Source organism: Parus major, chromosome 6 (genome assembly GCF_001522545.3).
Source record: "Parus major isolate Abel chromosome 6, Parus_major1.1, whole genome shotgun sequence".
Taxonomy (NCBI): Eukaryota; Metazoa; Chordata; class Aves; order Passeriformes; family Paridae; genus Parus; species Parus major.
The window spans coordinates 29058843-29082537 of record NC_031775.1 but is presented as its reverse complement, the minus strand read 5'-3'; the positions used below and the strand labels follow the sequence as shown (position 1 = coordinate 29082537).

General features: G+C 40.4%; 1 protein-coding gene across 2 annotated transcripts in view; it reads right to left on the bottom strand.

Moving 5' to 3' along the window:
• Positions 1-14084, bottom strand: part of INPP5F (inositol polyphosphate-5-phosphatase F) — a 38477-nt gene extending 24393 nt beyond the window's left edge. The window contains exons 1-2 of one of the 2 annotated variants that reach the window (XR_001522550.3): positions 13897-14084; positions 1505-1585 (exon numbers count right to left, since the gene is read on the bottom strand). Coding sequence is in view for 1 of the 2 variants with exons in the window: in XM_015633318.2 (XP_015488804.1) it covers positions 1505-1585; positions 13897-13993 (178 nt within the window). In the remaining variant the exon portion in view is untranslated. The remainder of the gene's footprint in view (positions 1-1504; positions 1586-13896) is intronic. The other variant, XM_015633318.2, reaches the window with a different exon arrangement.
• Positions 14085-23695: the final 9611 nt, after the last annotated feature.

The following is a 23695-nucleotide window of genomic DNA, read 5'->3' as shown; positions in this document are numbered from 1 at the left end:
ATCTTCAGTTGCCACAACACACTAAAAAACCTTCCAGAAAGCACTTGAGGTCTCCCCTTTCAAAGGCTTTTAGAAGAAGACTCCCCAGGGAGAAGGGGGGGAAGGCTTTTGTGTACTCAAGGGCCTGGTTTTAAAACAAAACACCACACCCCACACAAACACAAAAACATGTGTCAAAACCAGTCACTGAGCATTTTCCCACAGCAGAAAAAGGTCATTTCTGGAGTTTAGCCATCATTCATCATGGACAGCACGTGCTGACCAGCACAGACAGCCTGGATGAAGGGAAGAGAAAGTGAGATGGCAGAGTCTGAACCACTTCATATCACCAGATCTGAAAAAGGGTGGCTGAATAAATCTGGAGAATGAGTAGAGACAAAAATAGCAGGTGAATTCAAAGAAGATGAAGTGATGCAACTAAAAGAAGGACATGACCATGAACTTCATGGAGAGGTGGGCTCTGAACTATTACTCCCAAAAAAAGGACCAAGGGTCACAGTACCTACAGAGCCACAATAATTCCTAGGACTTATCTGCCCTACTCTAATGCCAGGTTGTCCCAGCCCCTGTTCTCCCATTATTGCCACCCTGAGCAACCTGTTTCTATTCAAGGGACCGCAAACATCTGATCCATTTCAGCACTTAATCCATCCCACCCTCCTGGAACACACTTGAAACTTTACCTGTATTGATCATATTGCCAGGCAGTACTTTAAATGCAGGGTGTAGGCACTCACAAAAAGAATGGCACCCAGCAAGGGTTTATGGCTACCTCTCCTACTGCCAGTAAATAGACAGAGCTCTATTGGCAGAGCAATCTTCCTGGACAAAGCTGGTATATATCAAAATAAATACTTCTTTCGGCTACAGGAAGTCTCAGCTGATAAAGTAAAAGGAGTACTGAGTTTATTTTACAGGAAAACATTACTACTATCAGTTAGAGACAAGCTTATCATTAAAATAACAATGAATTCTACACCTGCTTGGATTTTATAGCTCTGTCATTTAACTGCTAGCAAGCTTAAGTGTTCCTTTTGCTTTCAAATATTCCTCTACCAAGGCAGCAATTGTTCTTTCAAGTGTTCATGTAGAATTGAGAATTCAGGCCTTATACTTTCATGAAGCCTCCTTTATTAGTTTTTGCACTGTACCATAGGAGAACAACAGGAATCTCCTTGAAAGGATTACTCCAAAAGGTTTCAGAATTTTATAAATCTCACACTGAGATTCAGATAGAACATCAAGTACAAGTTTCTACTATTTGTGAATGCAGCTCTCTATTTTTACAAGACAGTGCCAAATCACAATACATACACTGGAGAGCAGAGAGAATTTGCATGTGCAGCTACAAAATAATCACCTGGACAAGTCCATTTGGGGAGCGCTCCTCCACAGCAAGGAACACTACACCATTCCATTGGAGCTATGCAGCATTATTTGCAATATCACAGAGCTTCAGCAGCAAACAAATAAAAAACCCATCAGAAGAGAACAAAGCACATACCTGTATGAAGCTGGACTTTACCAATGACTCCCTCTACCAGGCCCAGACAAATGGGATTCCAAGCCAAAAGAAGATCAGTGGCTGCAGAAAAGAACAAAGCTCCTGTTTTTAAACAGTAAACCAAACAGGACAGGACCCAGTGATAGCCACCCTCTTCACTTTCCCCACCCTAGAGAATAGAAAATTTCAGCAATAAGATGACACACATGTCCATTTTTGCTTGCTACCAAGTAGGTATGAAAAAATGACTACATTTCCAACATAAAGCCCTACCATAGATATTTTCCAGATTTTCGAGGGGGAAAACGTAGCTTTAGGCAGCAGCAACTGAATTTAATGGAGGCTTAATTCTTCTCATATCCACTGGTATTTTTAACATAAGCAAAATTTTACATGGCTGTAGTGAAACTGAATAGAGATCACTGAGTTAACAACACAGCTTCAAAACCCAGCAGATGTTGACTTTCACCCCCAGCTCCCTCCCATTTGTATCCAATTACTATTACTTTCACATCCTCTTTCTATAAACATGCACACACAGACACTTCCTCTTTTGTTCAAACACCCTCCACAAGTACATGGAATATCACAGCACAGAAAGTTAAAGTTTATGTTTCTAGTTCTCCTACTCTTAGCAAGTTCCAGTGAACATCATAGGAAGTAGAAGAGAAAGCAGGAAGAAAATGAGTTTCTAACTATGGTGCAGTATCTGTTCAAGGATTTGAGAGTGGGGGAAAGAATGAAATTCCTAATTCAAATCTTTTAAGTGAAAACAAATACTTAAAAGCAAGTATCTGCTCAGGAGAGAAAAATCTCAAAGGAGAAAAGGTTTTTCTGTATCTTGAAGGACAAACTTGTGTGTTATTTACCAAAACACACTTGTTCCAAGTTAAAAGAGCTTCTCCAGTTTTAACATCCAGAAAAACTGAGTATCTTAGCTATTGGTGTAAGTAGATGAACATTTGAAAGAACAAACTCACAAAAGAGTACAAATCATCTACATAAACACTTCATCTACAATACCTTCGTTTCTTCTTGTAAATCTGAGATCTGACAACTGATAGTATGATTTTATTTTTTTACACACTCTTTAAAACACTGAATCCTCCTTGAAACATTTGTAATTGAGGCCTTGATATTCCAAGAACACACACTGCTTTCCCAGCTTTCAGCATAACATTTAATAGTACTAGATTCAGCTAATTTCCTCATTAAATACAAGCATTTCCATGAGCTACAATAGAAACGGCTGCAGTCAGGGTAGATCTGGAATGAACTCATTAAATGGGATGGATCACAGATTCCTGGACACAAACAAGCAAAAACTAAAAGCCCACAGTAGCAGAATGTAAAGCAATGCTTGCAGCAGCATGCAGGGCTGCAATTAATGTGTGTAACCACACTGGGCCAAATTCCTGCTTCTTCCTTTCTCCAGACAGTGACTTGAGCCGCACAGAACCTCGTGTGAATCATGCCAGAATAAAATGAACTTCTTAAGGAGACTAACACAGCTGAGCATCAGGAAATCAGTGATGGTGGGTATGACAGAATGAATGGTTTGATGTGCCCTCGATCCCTGCTGAAGTACCTGAGCACACCTTGTATCCTCCTGACAGATTTGTGCTCATACAAAACAAGTTCTAGAACAGCCTGAGCTCAGTTTTACTCCAAACAACACACAGGAGTATCTCTGTGCTGAGTGGGAAATCTGCACTATCAGCAAAGAGGAATGCAGGAGCCTTCCTCACTCCCAAACCTTCCACCTTCTTCCCCAGCTCACCCACACAATCCCAGCTTTGCCTTCACCCAGAGTCTCTTCTGGAGCTGCATTGTCTCACACTTCATCTACTCATTGCTATCTTTGTAATCAGCTTTAAATTCTTATTTCCACCATGATAGCTAAAAGCCAGCCAGAGATACCGAGCAGCAAACAAAGCCAGGCACATGAGGAATTTAAAAACCAAATCAGTGAAGGTTTACCATAATCCTAGTAATCTAGAAGACATTCTGTCTTTCTAAAACTCTGATTTCCTGCTGTAACAAGATATTAGCAAGAAAACCTCACTTGCTATCCACAGCTTTCCTCTAGGAGTTTACAAGGGATTAAAAACCAAAAAAAACAAGATTTTGTTTTAATTTGAAGAATAAGGAAACAACATTTTAGACCTGCCTGTAAAAGGACATAAGAAAATGGGTGTTAGGGACTGCAGAGGCAAGGGGATCTTAAATAGATGTTCTATTACTCTTGTGGGTTCCTCTGACAGAGGCAGCACCAGAGAACCCAAGCCTTCAACAGGAAACCTACTACCCCAGCAGCAGAGACACAATGAGAAATGGCTCTAAACTTTAAGTACAGACAAGCTTTGGAGAAGAAAATGTATTCAGAACCAAATGTATATTCTACTTTCAGAGTTTAACGACAGCAAATAGGGATCCACCAACTGGGCAGCACTGGCTCTTAGATAAGTGTGATTATCACACTACTAATGGTAAAGGCTGACTGCTTGAAAAAAAATTTTCCATAGGGAAGGCAGGACATAGGAGAAAAAAAAGAACATATTCAGCAATATGTAAGGGGATTACCATGGTTTTTTTCAGTGTCCAAGAAAACCTAGATGCAAAGAAGCCTTACAGGAGAAATGCTTGTAGGCTGTAAAAAACCACCAATTGTGGAATCACACTGACTTCCTTTTGGTGACAGCATCACCAAATTTGTTTTTCTTACTTCTAGATTTTACTTACTTTCTTATTTCTAGAGAACTTTCTATAGGAAAGTATGTATGACAGCAGAGAACCAGGCCAGCTTTTTTAACTAAATAAAACATATCTGGTTCCAACCTAATTAGAACTTTTTTATTGGTTAGAATTCAGTATTCTGTGTGACAACCATAGCTCAGAGCCAACACCCAATCATGCTGGATAAATATCACTGCAGCAAATACCAATACGAACCTCTTGTTCCTGATGAGTGCATTCTGGAAATAAACATGGATGAACCAAACAAAACAAAGGTTTAAATACAATTTCCCCACCCATCTCCAAAAATGGGCTTTCATGCTGAGTGCACTCTTATTTACTCTGTATAGGAAGAATCTGTCTCCAACTTTTGTCTAACACTAAAATTGATCAAGACTGTTCCCTTGCAGCCATTTGGGAAAACTGGCAGCAGCAATCTCCAGTCACTATCTTGTATCTCTGAAAATTATAACCACTCTATATTTAAAATCATTACATAAGCAAAGATTCAGAGATCCAAGAATGTTAACTGCAAGCCTGCGGGATGTAAGTATTTAACTGTATTATATTTTACAGAATTTAAGAGGCAGCCTAAGATGGTAGACAGTGATACATGCTACAGAAGGTATCCGCATCCTTTTAAAGTCAAAAAAAAAAAATAAGCATAAAAAACAAAACTGAAAATCCTCAGTTAGAAGTTTTCAGATAGCATATATGAGACCTGGCCACATTTCTGACTGCTGAATGCTGAAAGAACTTATGACAAGCTTGATTCATTTTTCTTTTTTTAAAGAAATGCCTATCAGTAAAATTAACCACCACAAGGCTCTATCTAAGGAAACTCTGGACTTTCCTTACAGACAAAACAATGTTCTGAGCTATAATGTGCAATAAAATTTATCAATAGTTACTCTTGCTTCCCCACACAAACTTGACTTCCTATAAACGTCATACTGGTCCTCTTTTGAATCTCAGAGAGCCAGGAATAAAGACATATCAACTTTAAACTGCAACACAGTGATGTTAAAACAGACTTCTTACAGTATTGTGCTGATGATAAAAGAGCAGTGTCAAAACAGTCACTGCAGAGAGTCAGAAGCTGTGTCCAGAATCACTGTGAGCAGTGAGATGAGTCCCAGGGAAGATTTCCCCTGACCTGAGGAATTCTCTGCTGTCCTCAATGTGTTTGAATTTGAGAGAACTGCCAGTGTTTGACAGGCCTTAACACTGATGTATACACCTGCCCACCAAGCTTCCATCCTGAAGTACCAAACTGCTCATTCCTTCCCTTATCCTACTAAATAAATTCAAGCCACTGAAAGAAATGTTGAGGTTTTTTGCTGATTCCTGTCAGAGATTAATGACCACTGCGATGCATTTACCATTCACAATGATTGTATCAGCATTCAGTTGCAGCACAACAGAACTTCTGTCACAAATTCAGAACAAAACCAGCTTTGATGTGATTGACTTCCACCACCACCCTCAGAGCTCACCAGCAGCGATGCAGAGCCGTGCAACACCAGATAAAGTCTCTTTAGTTCTTTGTGTTTACACAAACGTAACCCTGATAAAGGTGATACCAAAGCAACTTGGAAGAGCATCAAAACCCAAAACTGCTTTCTGGCTCTTTCTACCACCAGCTGAGTTAATCCAAGGTCAGGCACAAACTCTGATAAGAAAACAAACCACTTGCTCAACACAGAATGGCTGGAGGTGAGTCTGACAGAGCACTAATTCTCCATCATTTTCACCATTCAACACAAGCCATAGATATTGACATAAAAAAAATAAAAGCAGAATGACTCACACAGCTCTGCTAATGTAAATTTTAACACCAGAAGTGATAATTTTCAGGAAGAAGCTTCAATACTATTTTTAAAATAGATTTCAAGGCGTTTTTTTCTTTAAATTGTGTCTGCTTTAGATAAAAAAAAAAAAAACCTGCAAGTCTTTATTATTAGCATTACTTGACCTTTATGACTTCCTGTGGCTTTTCAAAAGAAAGTCTGCTTCCAAGTTCCAGTTCACCTTTGAATAGTGTTCTGGAATTTTAGCCAGGATTAAAAGATCACAAATTAACTGGGAAGATTTAAGAATAGAAAGTTGCACTTCTTTCTCTTGGAGGAAATAAAATACTACTTATGCAAATAAAACTTAGGCTACTTGGGTTTTCCTTTCAACACAGATTTCTAAAACTGTGTTTAAGCTACTTGCAAAAAGATGGAGCATTAAGACATTCAGTATTACAAGCTCGTAATTGTTGTGAAGTGTTAACTTTTATTTACTTGCATGTTCTCCTCTAAACTTTAAACATGTTATTCCTTTAGCTAAACACCTGCTTTATTGGGATACTTCCCTTCAATATCTCAGCATTAAAAGAGATGAAAACAAACATGCCAAGTACAATTTAGTGACAGATTTAAAGCAGTGGGGATGGGAAAATACAATAACAGACAGACATTTTTAGTGTTGCTGCCAAAGCAGGATGCAAGTCCCAGAGAAAGCACCTAACAAAAATGAATCCCTACTACTCATCTTGATAAAGAAATACTTCTTTGTATTCTGGTGCAGTCAGAAAACCCCTTGAGTCACCAGGCATTGCTTTGGAAACTGGAAAACATACGGGAAATGTTCAGTTGTCTGGAGAGTGTCCAATGTTACATGGAATTGCACAAGGAAGCCCTGTACTAGAAGTGGAAACCAACTGCTGTTACCAGTGTTTGCTCTAAACAGAGTCTGACCCTGTGCATCAGTGGCCTCCAAACTTTGTCATCAAACACCACACCAAGAAAAACAAAATTAGCACATATCCCAAACATATATATTTATTTATTAGTCCAGTAGAACACGTAAATAATTTATATTGCATGTATTATAAAACATACAAAAGATAAGAGGTTTTTAAGAGATGAATAAACACTCTTTTAAAACAGCATTTCTCTTTATTAATGGTACAAAATATTTTCTTCCAACATGCCAAATGGACTGCCTTGAGCAACCACAAGGTGTGTGCAGCCCACTTTAGACACCACCGATGTAGGTGGCTAAATAAATGCAACAAATTGCTACGTGCATTTCAACCATTTGAAACAAGAATCAACTCCTCACATCCCTTCCACAAACCTGTAAATACCATTCAGAAAACCACCCAGCAGGGACTCTTAAAATGCAAATAAGTGCCAAGCCACTGAAGCTCAGAGGGTTGGTTTTTTGCTTGGTTGGTTTGGCTTCTTTTTTTTCCCCAACTTTAGAGCTTCCCTTTATTCATCACATTGCTAACTCTGTTAGCAAACACATTTCCTCAGAAGTAAAACAGAAAAGGAAAAAATATCTTTTATTCTTCCAAAAGCAACAACTCTGCACTAATTAATATTATTCCACACCAACACACATTCATTCCCATTCTTAGCTGGTATTTCAACAAAGCTTAAGTTGTTTGAGGATATACCCTTAAAGCTAAGAAAGCAGTAGGTTGTCTATATATTTTTTTTTAATCCTATTTACTCTGCAAGAAGGAAGCTATCAATCAGGCAGGAGAAAGATTTTATTCAAACCTACTTACAAAACTGACAGCTTAAACACTATGTTCGCTCATCCTGAAGATTCTCTATTAAAAGTTTGCTCAGCTACAGCTATACCAAAAGCAGAACACAAGAAAGCTATTCTATCCTCAAAAAAATTAAAATATAAACATTAACTGAGCAGAAAGGTTTCACAATTATGGAAATTAGTTTGTTTTACTAATCACCAAGCTGACTTATGCTAATGCTTCTTAAGAGCCATGAGAGAATTACTGTGAGCCAAGTCTAAGCAAGGTGAAGTTTTCCCTCTCTGTCACCTGATTCTTCTGATGCCATAATTAACTTTCCTCTCTGATTGTCCAACTGATCAGCCTCAAAGCACAGGAAGAGTTATGGATTGGGAACAACCATTTCTAGCACTAAGTAAGGGAGTTCTACTCAAAAATTTGCCATGGGTTTCAGGAACAGAGGATTTCAAGCCACTCCCCCCCACATCCATTCCTCCCTTTATTTTTTAATTTATTTTTTAAATTTTTTAATTGATGGGGACAATTTGACTACTCAGATAACAAGCAGCAAGCAACATATTATTTAAATGTTACTGGAAGGCATGCAAATATAGGGAAAAATTTAACCTTCACCCATGTGCAAAAGTTGCTGTTTTTCCTTAACTGAGAAACAGACAAGGAAAAAAACTGAAGGAGAACAATTAATGACAGACTAGCATATTTGCCATTTACATCTTGCATCTACCTCTTGGGCAAGGTCACTTAAATTTGGCTCAGAATTCTATTTTCCAGTTCAAAGCATGTTCAAGGGCCTTGCTTTCAGTTTTTCAGAGACTCAGCAAACACTGCCCCAGGGCTCCATTCAAGTAAGATTTCTGCCTTAAAAGGAAAAGCTCAGTGTTCAAGTGCTATTTCATTCATTTGGGTTCAGCTTTTCAGGAAAAAGGTCCTCTCCCAGTTTTTACTGGGGAAAAGGTTTGTAGCAAGAAAATACAACTGATGATTAAGTATTAATATTCCTGTTTACTAAAGCCAAGCTGTAACAATAAACAGTTTCTGTATTATTTCCAAATTCTTCCTCTAGATGTACAACCAATAATTTCTCCTCTTCTTGATAATCCACTCCCATACTTTATTTCCTATCCCATTCCAATCAATCTACAACAGTTGTTTTGAAAGAACACATGCAGCATATCAAACAAGTGGCTGCCTTGTCCTGCAGTTCAGAATTTCAAACTTAAAAGCACAAAAGTTTTAATGCTTCCTTACACATACAGCTGAAATATTACCCACACCATAAACTGTGAAACAACCTAACAAGAAGAGCAGTGTTCTCAGATGAAAAAAACACAAACCCTTGGTTGCAGACTTTTCTTAATTGAAATCAGTGTCTACTGCTCTAAATATTTTAGCTGCAGTTAGTCTGCAATTTCCTATTCAATATTTAGTTAATACTAATTTGTGAGATCAAAGATGAGTCACCTCTGCCAGCAAAATACAAACCACAGAAATCCACTTGAATTAGATTAATTTTAATTCTGGGGGAAGGCAAAAAAAACCCAAAAAACCTAGCAACACCAGAATATCTTGATATGAAGCATTAGGAGTTCTTCATATATTTAAAAGCTCAGGTCACTTTGGCATGGACAGGAATTCTAAAACATATCTGAGTTGGGACAAGCTTGGCATTTTCAGACCTCTTCATAGAAGGAGAAAAAAAATAAAAGAGAGAGGAACACCCTTGTCATATTCAACTCATCACCTGCTAAGACTCAACAGGAAAGTGAAGAAACACCTCACGTCAAGGTTTATTTAATTCTCACCAGGCTAGGCTTTAACACACTACCAACCCACTTAAGTCTCAGTTTTAGGTTTACTATGCTCTGTAAAAAGAACCATGGATGGAATTACAAAGTAGATCTTACTTATAAAAAGTAGAAAATAATTTCTCTGTGATAAATATATAAGAAGATCTCACGTCAGAGTCAGAAGCTACAACAGCGACTAATGTATGCAATATTTAATCAGATTAAGGATATAGAGCAGACCAGCCCACTCCCCTGGTCCCCTCTGTTCTCTTCCACAAGAAGGAAAAAGCAGCAACAGGGACCCAAGTGCTGAAGACTTTTTCAGCCTACGTTCTCGCTGGGTTGCAGATCAGTTCTGACATCTGGTTTGTCACATACGCCACAAGTACGTGGTGCTGACAACCAAGAAAGAGGAGGGAAAAGAGGGAACAGAATGAGCAAGCAAGGGTGAGAAAGAGTGCAGTACCCACTGCAGCTAAAAAGGTGTCAAAGAACAGCTTGAGGTTCCTTATGAAGTAACTGGAAATACGGAGATAATTTTTTTTTTAAGTTCCAGCCTCCTGTGGAATTCATTTCCCAGAATAGCTAGGCAGATTCTGAGACATACTACTGAAATTCAGTAAGGCAATTCTGTATGAAATAATTCAGGAGCATGACTTCACACTCAGGCTGTCACCCCTCAGAGCCACGTCTAGGACTGCTCTGTGGGCTTAAACTTAGCAATACATGTTTTGGTAGCAGTGGCATCACTCCTTACACCATTCATTAGCTCAAAGCCTTCACCTGAGCACTTCCAGACTTCCTGCAAAGGAACTGCTCTTCCTCCTCCAGGCTACAGCCATGAAAAACAGCTCAGGAATTCTGACAAGTCATTTCTACATGACTCCTGCAAGGTCTTTGAGCAGTAAGGCAAGCACACACAGCTGGAATATTAGATGGTCTTATGATTTGTGATTCAGAGATGATTTCACACTATCAGATTAAGACACCTAACCTGAAATATGTCCCCTGCTTCTCTGAAAATACTTTTTGGTAACACATCCCTCACTAGAAGTATTTAAAGTGCATTGCTTTAGTTGCTGACTCACAACCAGTTCCAACAGATGAAAATGAATACTGCAACAATAAATTCCTAAAGTGTTTGTCTGAAACAAAAAAATGCTCATTTGCCTCTAGTTTACAGTTCCAATCTATGTACCCCTCAAAATATTTGGTAGTTTTTTTCTTCCAGAGCTGTGGGAATCAGCATAATTACAATAAATAGTTCTAGTAGAAATTGTTCCCAATTTTATTTGAAATTACTGCCTGGAGTATTATCAAGGCCAGCACAATGATAATAGAAGCCTTCACACCATAACAGTCTCATTCCTTCTTCCACTTCTACAAGGTGAGAAGAATTCAGTGTCTTCAACACCTTTTATCCTTTACACATACACATATATGTATGTATACATATGTAAATATAAACACATAATTTAGACAAACATCATCAATAAAAGATTATTTGTAATCTGTGTAGAACTACCAGTCAGGAGCAGCCACACAGAGCATAAACAGAGTAATCCAACAGTAAAATCCTGACCAAGACCTGATGTAAGGCATTTAAGGCATGGTTGAACAGCACATGTTTTTTCACTACACTGAAAAAAGTACACTCTTGACAGCCAAATTCTTTTAAAAAAAAATAAATGTATGATGCCAAAGTGATTCATGGATTTCCTGCAGGTGACTCATTAGTGCTTTCACTTTAGAGAATAAAAAAAAAATCCAGAAACATCTTGTAAACACAGGCTGACATCCTTCAAACGAGGGCCAACCTCAGACTTTGCTTATGGCAAATATTTACCAAGATTATTTGCCTTTTTGTTTAAATTCAAGCTGTTATCTCAATGATTCAAAGAGGTCAGAAACACAGCGCTCAACATTAGCAAATTTCTGAACATGCCTTAATAGCTGAGGGAAGAGAGTACTTTAAAGCTTAGCATCAACTCTTTAGATTTGGACCTACCCTATCAAGTAATGATTTGCAAAGTTTATCAGTATTATCTATTTCAACCCATGAATGTGCAAAGATTAATTCAGAGGAGCCTCTGAGACAAAATTTTTAAAACCAAGGCCTCCAAAACCAAGCAGAGACACAAAGCTAGACCTCAGTCTTTTGACAGATTATTAAACATGTCAATGAACACAAGTTATGACTTTGTTGTTTCTTTTAACACAGCAGTGACTCATCACGCAGAAATCCATTTACTCATTTCCGGACAGTGGCCTCAGTAATAAATGGCCAAATGTAATAAAATTGCAAACTTGAGGATATGCAGTTTTGTCTTAATACAAGAAAAAGCTATTGATCCAAAAAACACTTCCTGTGAGAGAACTGTGTCTTTCTTGAGCTTACTTTCAACCTATTAAGGTACTTCATTCCACAGACCTGGAGTCCACCGTCAAGAAGATGATCCACAGACAGGGCTGGAAAAACAAAGCTGCAAACACATGGAAATGGGAAAGCATTCCTAACAATTGAGAGTTTCAAGCAGGCTAGGGGACTTGAATATCACATTACCTTTCGTTAATCTGCAGGTCACACACAATAGGGATCACATGGAAACTGCCTGAAAATGCAGAGGCAGGCAAAGGACAAAATGCTGCTGGAACAGCAGGCAGACAAACTGCTGGGCACTGGAAAAGCTTCCAGAAGGTTAAGGGACACCAAGGAAAAATAAAACACGGCAATGGCTGTGTGAAAGCAAGGCACTGATGCTTTTAAAAGTTACTTATCAAATACTAGCCTCCAGAACTTCACATGACTAGTTTGTGTTTTAATTACGGTGGGTCAAGAAAGAGCTTTTAGCCCATGCAGATGTCTGTAACCATCAGAAACCTAAACCTGAGGGGTTTTCCCCCCATGAAAGCACACATTTCACTGACTAGCAGTACTGTCTGCTAGCTTGACAACAATTATTTTGTAAGATCACTTGCAAATCAAAGTATTGCTGGATCAGTGGAGTTGATGGACAAGAATTAGTCACGCTGAGTTGACACAGATTGCAATTTTATCTAAGAGACGCAAACAAATTGAGCTGAGAAGACACAACTCTAGGATGAAAATATAACACAAGAAAGTGCAGTATGAAAAACAGTTCTTTAGAAAAAACACAGATAACAACGGTATTTGATGTTCATGTTTAAAGTCTGTATAGCCTTTCACAGAAGCTCATGAAGTCTACTGTACTCAGATAACCAACCTGGTCATACACATGTTTAGCCACCTTTTTTGGCACAACACAGATCCCAGTTTTAGAAAGCTGTAAGTAACATCTGTGCAGCCTGCCACAGGTTTGGTAAAACACCCAGCTATTTAGAGTTTCTTTAGCATATAAGCAAGGTCAGCACGGTCCTTTACAGGAAAGCTATGTATTAAAATCACAAAAGAATAATAAAAACTCATTGAATTGTTTGGCTTTGAAGGGACCTGAAAGATTATCTCGTTCCAACCCCCTACCATGGGCAGGGAGCCTATATTACACAAAGCAAGATCATTTCCACGGGTGGCATTTTATTCTAGACACCTTCACTGAGTAACCTCCTAGGCGGGATAGGATAATTACCATTGTTTCAAAATTCCCTTTTACACAACTCCATCTCAATTTTTGTTCGCATTGCCTTCCCTTCAGCCTTATATTAACACACAGTGTTATCCTATAATATAAGAGCTCTGTGTAATTGTAACTCACACAGCCTGTAATCACTGAAAAAATTTAGAAGCACTTTAGAAGCCACAGAATCACAGCAGGTCAAAGGCTTGGAATGGACCTTACAGACCACAGTCCCTACCCAGTGTGTAGCCACCTGTTCAATTTCTCCTGGAAGAGGCGACCACGGGACACATCTGCCCAAAGACGCAATGCCCGTGCACCGGGAGCATCCCTTATGTAAGGCTGACACCAGCCCCCACGGCCCTTGTCCCCAGCGATGCTCCCCGGGGATGATCCCGTGCCTTCGGACACCGGCACCTATCCGGGTCACCCCTGCCGGGGGGCAGCGCTGCTGGCTTTGCGGGGAAACAAGCGCACGGGGAGGGCGAGCGGTGCGCCAGCCGGGACACCGGGACACGCGTGACCTCCCGCGGCCCGGGAGAGCCGGGGTCGGTGCCGCCAGCTGCGGGCCGATGGGCAGCGCTACCGAACCGCCGTGGTACCGCCGGGGACACCGCGCCCGGCCCCGCCGCCGCCGTCCCCCGCCCGCCCCCGGCGCTCGGGTGAGACCCAGCCCGCCCTTCCCCGCGCAGGCGGCGGGCGCGGCCGCGGGGGTCTCACCGGCTCGCAGCTGCAGGCTGCCGTCCCTCCGGCTGCACCACAGCGCCCGCTCCCCGCTCTGCAGGATGTAGTGGTCCTTGGCTTGGAACAGCTCCATGCTCGCACGCCGGGAGCCACCGGGAGAGAGGGATGAAGGGAGGGAGGCAGGGGAGGAAGGGGCGCTCCCGCCGCTCCCGCCGCCGCGCGCGGCCCCGGGGCGGAAGGGGGAATGGCCGGCACGGGGAGCGCGCGCTCCCGAGCAGCCGCGCACGGGGGCGCGCACGCGGGCGCTGCCCCGGAGCCGGAGCGCGAGCGGGCGCGAGCTCGGGTTCCGCTCCCGCCGCCGCACGTGACAGCGCCCGGCCCCGCCCCGAGCGAGCTTAAAGGAGCAGCGCGGGGGGCGGTGCCTGAGGGGGCGGGGTCTATGGCGGAGGCGGGGACTGCGAGGGGCGGGGCTTCCCCCGGAGGTCGTTCAGCCCATTCCCCTCAGCACCTTTCCCTTCATTCCCTCTACCCTCATCCCGGCTCCTCTCAGCCCCTTTCCCTTCATTCCCTCTCCCCTCAGCCCGGCTCCCCTCAGCCCCTTTCCCTTCATTCCCTCTCCCCTCAGCCCGACTCCCCTCAGCCCCTTTCCCTTCATTCCCTCTCCCCTCAGCCCGACTCCTCTCAGCCCGGATCTTTCGACCCCCGCTCCCCTCAGAAGGTGATACACGGTATAACTCATGGTGAAAGGAAATCGCAGGACCGTAGCACAGGGCTTATCGTTATTTTAAATATTTATCCAGAAGGCGGCACCTCCTGATGAAAGGGAAAATTATTCCCTCTGTCTCCTCTGCAGGCAACACTGGAAAATGTACCTGCAAATTTGTCACTGCTACAGAGCCGTCCCAGCCTTTCTGACGGCTTGTCCACAGGCTTTTGTTTAATTACAGAAGCTGAAGTCCCACTCCCTGTGAAACTGAGGAAGAGATGGACACAGACAAAAAGCATCCTGTCCTGCACACAAGTAGGGGAGTGATGGAGCAGCTCTGGTGGGCACCTGGCGTCCCAGTGAAGGGCTGCTGGCTGCTTCAATTCACAAATTAAAAGATTTACCAATTATTGTTAAACCACCGACAGTAGGAGAAAAACGCTACTTTCAAACCATTTGAAAAGATTTCTCTCATTTTTCTCCATTGATATTGTATTAGTGATGCTACAAAACACTAAATGACTAAAGGACATTGAGAAATGAGAAATCACATTATTAAATGTGAACATTCAAGAGCCAGGGAAGAGCTTGATTGATTTTGGGAGGTACTGAGTAGCCAGTCTAGAAAAGCATTCAAGTGCAGGCATGACTTTAGATGTATAATTTAAATAGGTTTCATTGAGCATTAACATCTTTTAAGATAAGTGTTTACTTCAGAACTTTTGTGGTTTAGGACTAGGAACTGAACTTCTCAGTGGGTCAAAACATTATTTTTGCTCCCACGTCTTTAGTCTGCACTATCAGTCACTAAATATTTCTCACTTGCAGTATCATCTCTATTCTGCTCGCGTTTCCCAAATAGTTCAGTGCTGTAGCACAATGCATAGGGTCACCATTAAAATGCTTGCAGGGATTTCAAGGACACACTTTTGTTTTGCCCTTTTTCACGCTTTGATTAGAGGTTTTTTTCCTCCCCGTGCGTAGTTTTCTGTTTGCATTCAGTGTGTTTTCCATAGATTCACAGCTGGGTGCTGCTTTTATGAGCCTGTCAGCTTTAGTTGGCATAGAGGAAAAAAATTGAAAGATTAATTTTGCATTTTTGCAATTCATTGTCACTAGCTAATGGTAAGGAAATGCGTAGGCTGACAATTAGTCATGCACTCTCTCAGTATTACCTGATTGCCAGCAGCTTGAATTCAAGTTTAAATGTTGATTAACGGAAAGGGATATGATTTAGTAACACTCCACACTTGGAAGTGCAGTTGGCTGGATAGGTTGGACAAATACACCACTCTTCCTGAGATGAAGGGTACCGGATTTGGAAATGGCATTGTATGTGTGAGGAACTTTATTTCTAAATGTCAGTCATTAAAAAATCGTGAAACATTTTTTTTGTTTGTTTGGCTTCAATGCTCCTGACGGCTTCCAGAGAAACAGTGGAAAACTCTAGGGTCATCTTTTTGGATGCCAAAGCAACTGCAGAAGCCTTTCTTGTTACTCTTCATACTCCTTTGTCAGTTTTTAATCCAGCTGTGCTTTGTCATTTCTATTTTCATTTGTGTGTGGATGAAACACCTCTGTATTCTTCCTTGGCATTCCCTACCCACTTACACCTTCCACATGCTTCATTTTTGCCTTGGAGCTTAGGTAGCTCCTCTTAGGGAGATTACTTTCCTCTTCTGAAATATGTTTTTGAGGAGACTTTTGTGTGCGTTTTAGAGAGGGTCTGTTGTGCATTAAACAGAGACTGCTTTGAGAAGGAACCTCCTCAGAACAAGAGTAACACAAGAGGGTCTCCTGACAGGCAGAATAGCAGATAAAAGAGATTTGTTTGGGACTAGAACATTTTCTGAAGTGCCTGTAAATGTACTACTGAAAAAAAAAAAAAAAAAAATTGTGTGTTGTATTTTATAACAGAAAAATGCAAAACTACTGGCATGAACGTTAGCTTTTTGGCAAGAAAATGAAAACTCTCAAAAACCAGGGAGCAGTTCTGCATAAGAATTTTTGCCTGAATTTATTTTTATCTTTTCACTGAAGCAACTTTTTGTGGCAGCTGTAGTTATCTCTAAAGGAAGAGGAACTCTGGTATTTCCTCCTTCCCCATGAAAGCCTCTTACTTGCAATGGGCATATTTCCATTTCAGTGAGCACTAGGAAAAGAACAACCTTCTCCCTTCAAAGCAATGTGTTTGTGGTTAATATCTGCAGTATACACTAGGGCTTATGGACAAGGTATTGATTTCCCTCTGTTGCACTGGCTGTTAAGAGCAAATCAATGGGACCATTTTCTAAAATAAATGAGTATGTTTTGACTGCCTACGATTCTTTTATTCTGGAATTGCAAATTGCACTTTACAGAGTACCAAGCTTCTGCACATAAGAAGATTCCTTACTGTGTTGTTGGGCTGCCTTCCTCAGTTAAAATACGGTTTATACTATACCAAAGCCATATTTAATTCATAATTTCTCCAAAGTAAATGGCAGGCTGTTCTTCAAGGCCATTGTAATAAAATTTGCATCACATTTAAAACGGATTCTGCTTGCTTTTCCTCAGTCTGAAAAAGTTAATGGTTTTATTACCCTTTGGAAGGACTTATCTCTCTTTCTTTACTTTTAATTTGGGCTGGGGTTTTTGTAAAGAGCAAAATAGCTCACATTACAAATACAAAAAATTCTGCCTTTAGAAAGGATAAAAAGTAAAATTTCAGGATCACTGTAATTTAATATGTCTTTTAGAAAAAGATTTTTTTCTGATACCATTTAGCCAATTTGAATTAATTTTGCAATTAGCTTTCTTGGAAGTTGCTTTAATTTCCCTAGGTTGTTTTTTTTTTATATATTTTAATATCATAGAAACAAAAAACATCATCATCTCTGTAACATTACTGGTGTCCACTGAATGTCTTTTTCCTCAAGATGTATCAGTCAATTAGACAGTAAAAGAGCAAAAGTAACAAAATAGATATCTTCCATTTTTGCATAACTGACTTTATGTGCTGTGAATACTGTGGAGACCAAGCATCAAATGACACCTGAAGAACAGCAGTAGTTGCCAAGCGCTGAAGTGTTATACATGTCTTTTTGTCACTTTTCCCTGGGTTTGGCTGCCCTAGGAAAAGGAAATGTATTAGCTATTCAGTGCAAAAATCTGTCAGTCATATGTGATGGAAATAAATGCAGGAAAAGTGGGGAGGGGGGAGGTTGAATCACATTCCTCTTGCTCCCTGTTCTCCTGGCACTCATTATTTATACAATATTTATGAATTCTTAAGCATTGTTGACATTCGTGTCATGCCCAGGAGCTCCAGTTCTGGATAAGGACCCCCACTGTGGGAGGTGCTGTGCAGAGCCAGCAATGCCTGCTCAGATTCCAGGGATTCAGAACCATTACAAAAGGCAAGGCCAATAACAGAATGAGATGTTTAAGGGATGAACATAAGATGATGAGGCATTTTTCATTGACTTGGACACCAGTGGTCTCAGCATTCCAGGATTTAACCATTACCGAGTGGTGATGAAAAACATACTTTAGTACTCCATTCAATTAATAAAGTTTTAACACTAAATATTTATATTATATCACTCCAGTGGACTCCATTCTCTATACTGAGAATAATATGCTTTAAAAATAGCAGATATACTTGTACAGCTGCAGCAAAGGCCTGTGCAACAAATTAACTTGGGGTCAAACTCTCCTTTCTTCACCCCAGAAGTTGTTCCAGAGGGAACTTTGCAGAGTAAGGTCTGACACGCTGTGACATTCAGCAACAATACTGAATGCTGCTAAAGCCAGCTTAAATAATCCTTTCCTCCTTCCCAGCTGTGTGTTTCTATTCCTGTCCCATGCCTGCACTGGATAGCCACAAGCATTTGTGCAGCATATTGTCAACTGGATTTGTAGATGCACAATAACCTATTAAATAGCATTTATGAAACTGGACTCTGAATCACAGTAACTGAAGTTAGAACAAACTTACCTGGCCTTACTGAGCAGAAGGAGCCTTTTCTGTGGGGCCAGGACTTACCTTAGTGTCACTCAGACAGTGCCAGGGTCACGCTGAGCAGAATCAGTGCATGTCTATGGTATGGATATGGTCATGCCTACGTTAGGAAGCAGCACCATGGAATTGGAAAGGATTTGTAGAACTAAACAGCTGGTACTGAGGATCCAGCTTCTGAGCTATGCACACTCCAGGGGCTTTATTTAAGATTAGATCTAGTTTTGTCCTACAGACCCCTTAGCAGCTGGAGTCTGTCAGAGGCAGTTCTGAAGTACATCTCCTGTTTGCTGTTCTAACTCTTAAGGAACCCAATTCATGTGCTCACATACAGAACAGCAGAGCCCTGGGATGAGCCTCAGAGAGTGTCATCCAAAGGAGCTTTTCCAGGGACCATCACCTTTCCCAAATGTCATGAGGTGGAACAGTAAGAGCTGGAACTGAAAACCTTGCTGTATCCCAGGCAGATTACCAACACACAGATGCAGTGATTGTTTTTAACACTGTAAGTGAAATTACTCTGGCAGAAATTTGAAGCCATAAAAAACCTCACTGACACATACCCACAGGTCTCCAAGAGGACTCATATTTACAGAACCACATCCTCTACATAATGCTGCATTAACACTGCAGATGCACCTCAGTGTTTAAGAGGAGTAGGGATGTGTGAAGTTCGAAGAGTGACACTCAACCTCTCCTCCTAAGAACAGAATCTCTAGCTGCCAGGCAACAATTTAGGTCAAAAAACCATTTATTAGTGTTCCCTTCATCTGTAGCATGTGGATAAAAATGTCCTGTATGGATCTTGCAATCCTCAAACTCTTGATGCTCAGTTAAGCACTGTGCCGGTAATTAGAATTCTTATGGCTCTCAAAGGGCTAAACCAGAAGATTAAAAGAACTTTATTTTCCTGTGAGATTATATGTTCTGTACTTGAGTGACTGGGAGAGATGATCATTGCTATACATAGGCTAAAAGTGTTTATTGCTGGCTTTGCTTTTCTTGTGCAATGCTATGTAGGTCATTGTCAAACCTAGCGAGAGAAGATAGATATGAGACTGAAAAAGAGGATTGGAAATCAGAAAGTGTGAGTCCTTGTCCTTGAACACATATCAGGTTCTTTGCATCACACTTTTACATTTATGACTAAAGGTAACATTTGTTCCCTACTATGCAAAAGTGTTATAGGCTGACTATACTGATACGTGTAAAATGTTTTAAACTACCATGGCAACAGTTTACATTCATATTTATATGCAGATAAATGAAAGCAAGGTTTATCTTTTATGGTAATAATAAAATAGAATTTATGTACCTCAAACAAATCAGGGAAGTTCTCTATTTTTGTTGGAGTCAGTCAGGTTCTGCATTTGTGGGGAGGGACTGCCAGTGAGGAGCAAGATTGGAGTGGAGCAAAGTGGAATAAGAACCCCATGAAACATTTGGCAATGTGATTTTCACTTTGATATTTTAATTATATTACAACATCTATCTATCTGAAGAATTTATATACTGCATTTCTGTAATAGGTTTTTACCCTGGCTCTATGGCTATGTATGATAAATCAGAGGGCTGTAACACTTTAATATGGAGCTACACAAATGATTCAGTTTTACCTGATGTTTCTGAGATAAGGTCAAAGGCATTCCCAAACTAAATTTTACAATATTCTGCAAAATGCATATAAATGGTCAATTGTCTCTCTGAGGGAAGAGACACACAAAGAATTGCAAGGCACTCTTTCATTTATTAAGGCCATATACACCATTACACCATATAGGATGTAGGAGGAAATAGAACTGTCCCTGAGTAATTACTGAAGGGAAAATTACAAGCATGTGTTGTTGTTGCAGGAGTTACACTAGGTCATCAGTCTGGTAGGGCCAGGTGGAGGCATGATCAGCTTGGAGAAGTAAGTGCTGATCTTTGAGCACTGACAGAGGATGAGGCCCCAGAAAGTAGGAAAAGTATTTGGGTTTCTAATTTCCTACTGTCTTCCAATGTCTGTGAAACCACTGGGTGGTTTTAAGTTCCTATATATTGAGGAATCTCTGCCACTATCCTGACCTTAACAAAGGGAAAGTAGGAAGAGTCACAGAGTTTTATATCAGTCAAAGCTTTTTTTAAATTAAAATAAAGAACAGGGGAAAAAATATCAAAGTATGTACTTTCAAGTATTTGCAAGACAACAAAGTATGAACAGTTAAGATGATAAGCATGAGATTAAATCAACATCCTTTCTTCTTATGATAGTCTAGCAGTCCTGGGCAATAGTTGTGTCTGCACTTAATATGACCTTTGATCCTGTTCGTTGTGATTTCCCTATAACTACCTAAGGAAATATGGTCCACTTCTAGCACCTCCACAGTCCTAACATTTGGGAATTTTCTCCTGGAGAATGGTTACTAATGGTTCACACTCTAGTTTGGTGCTATCCTCTACCTTTGCCAATGACCCAAATAATGTAACAACAAGTGTACTTAGTAAACTTATCAGGCTAGAAGGGTCAGAAAGCTCATTGTGTATCAGGATTCCATTTTGAGGCAAGCTGAATAAATTACCTGAAATGAATGAAATGCCTGGCAAGAGAAAAAAATACAAGAGTACTAATCATCTGTACAAATACAAGCTCAGGAACAGTTGGTTAATCAGGAGTCCTGAGATAATCCTAGATCATAAATTGATAAAGGAACCAGTAACAAAAAAAGGGGAAAAATCCATTTATACTACAATGAATACACGGGAGCATTATGAATAAGACCTATTCAGTAATCCTTTTACTCTGCTGTGAGTCAGACCTCAGTGGGAAGTCTATGTTCAGTTTGATACAACCATTTTAAGAATTATCTATAGAAAACAGGCCAAAGGAAATCAAGGGTAATCTGAACTTGAAAAGCTGTGATTTATTATTTGAAGAACAGGGATTTTTTGGACTAGTTTCTCATTGGAAACAGGAAAACAGTCTTGAAACACACAAGAATTGCTGGAAAGAGGACAAGAATAACTGGTTTCTTTGCCCAGTGTCACTGAGCCATGGAATGGTGGAGGCTGAAAGGTACCTGTGGTTCAAGACCTCTGGTCTCAGCAGGATCAGCTAGAGAAGGTTGTCCAGGTTCATCCACTGGGCTTTGGTCCCTTTTGTCCAAAGGCAATGACTCCACCCCCACTCTGTGAAATCTGCACCACTCTTTGACCACCTTCACAGAAAAATAAGAATTCTTAATTCTAAGTGAAATTTCCTGTATTTCATTTTGCAGCCATTTCCTCCTGTCCCTTCACAGGATATACACAAGAAGAGTGTAGCCCCATCTTCTTTTCATCCTCCCATCAGGCATTTACACACATTTAAGGGTCCTCCCTGAGTCTTTTCATTTTGAGGCTAAGCAATCCCAAGTCTTATTCCAGAAAATAAAAGTACTAAGCATAATCACAGGAAGAATGAGTTAGACAAACAAAGAATGAGTTAGAAACAAAGCATTTGGCTAAATAGGCCTGGTAATAGACTGCTCAGTGACATTATCTGGGCACTATCCACCGCTGGTGTTAAGAACAGGTTAGGCAAGACAGGAACGAGGTAATGTGATCACTTCCTACTCACAACCTAAAAGGATTTGCTGCACCTCAATTCTTACGAATCTCAGTCTCTTTTCCCACTTCCACATTTCTTTAACCTTCTTTTCACCCATTCCCTGTCTTTCTTGCCTGATGCACACATCTGTCAAGCAGTAGAAGTTTCTGCCAAGGTGTAGGAACCCCACAGAACTGCAAATACTTGCCAGCTGCAAGAAATTGCAACATTCATCCTACTCAACCCTCTTTGCTTTCTGTGCCTTTTCCGGCTGGGTCTGAGCCTTCTGAGCAATGCTCTGAATGTCATGTCCTGTGTGCAGCTCTTGTGAGGTCACTGCCTTGTTTTAAATATTGTGCAAATTTAACTTAGGCATCCAGAGCCACCTGAGAAGCGGCAGGATTGTCACATTTCAGGCCAGTGGATTCCAGCACTTCTCTAAGGCTGTAGATACTTCACCAGAAGGTTTGGGTCATGGCTTCTCAATTTATTGTTTTAATTAAGAAAAGAATGCCTACTTCATAAGTGTTTTGTTTCTTTCTGTGATATTTATCAATGCTTTTTTTTTTTTTTTTTTTCCTAAGTAGCTGTTGTAAGCTGTGGAAGGAAAAATGGGGGAAAAAAAGAGAAAAAGGCTGACATTCCATTTCCCCCCCCTCAGACATGTTTACCTCTTTACAGAAAAAGCAGCCCTGAATGTGCCAAAAAACCCACCTCAAAAAATGAGAAAGCAAACATGAGCAAGTCCCCAAATAACTTTCCTGCTCAACTAAACCAGCTTGAAATGAGGTTTCTGAGACCAGCTGGAGCATCACACAAGCAATTGTTCTGTTTGGCTGATTTGATTTGCCTTGAGCTGCAATGTTAATTACAGTGAAAAAAATAAACACAAACTCTAGTTAAATTTGCTAACAATCTTAAAAATAGGAGCTGCTGCCCTACTCTTAATCAAACACAGCATCCAAAATCAAACACAATTTAATACCAACAAAACCAACCATGGTCATAGGTTTGATTCTCAGAGTATGCAATTTTAAGTATCAGTTATGTTTAATATATTTGATTCAGTTTAAGAAAGATAAAATGAAAAATTTATGTCCTGCCACAGTTTTATAATGCCTATGGGGAGAGGATTGGGGGAGCACTGGGAATCAACACCACTGGGTGATATAACTGACACTGCAGATAATTCACTGTGCTACTTGTAAACTGGAATAATGGGCACATGACCTATGCCCATGGAGTATTTCATGACTGGAAAGCATTTTGGAATCAGGTAATTAAAAGACTACATAAATACACACAAGAGCATGCAAAGTTCCCTGAGATGGAAATTAGATGCAAAACAATCCCCAACAATTGTGATAAGAGGATTAATTGATGTGGACACTACTTCATCAAAGACCAATTTTTGCTCTATGCTTTCCATATCCTCTTCTTACAGTCCAATTTGTTCAAGGGAAAGCTCTCTCACCTATCAAATCATAAAGATTGGAGCAATCCTTAGACATTTGTAGCTCCTTTGTAGCTTTTATTGGTGACATAAGGCACTCTGAAGGGA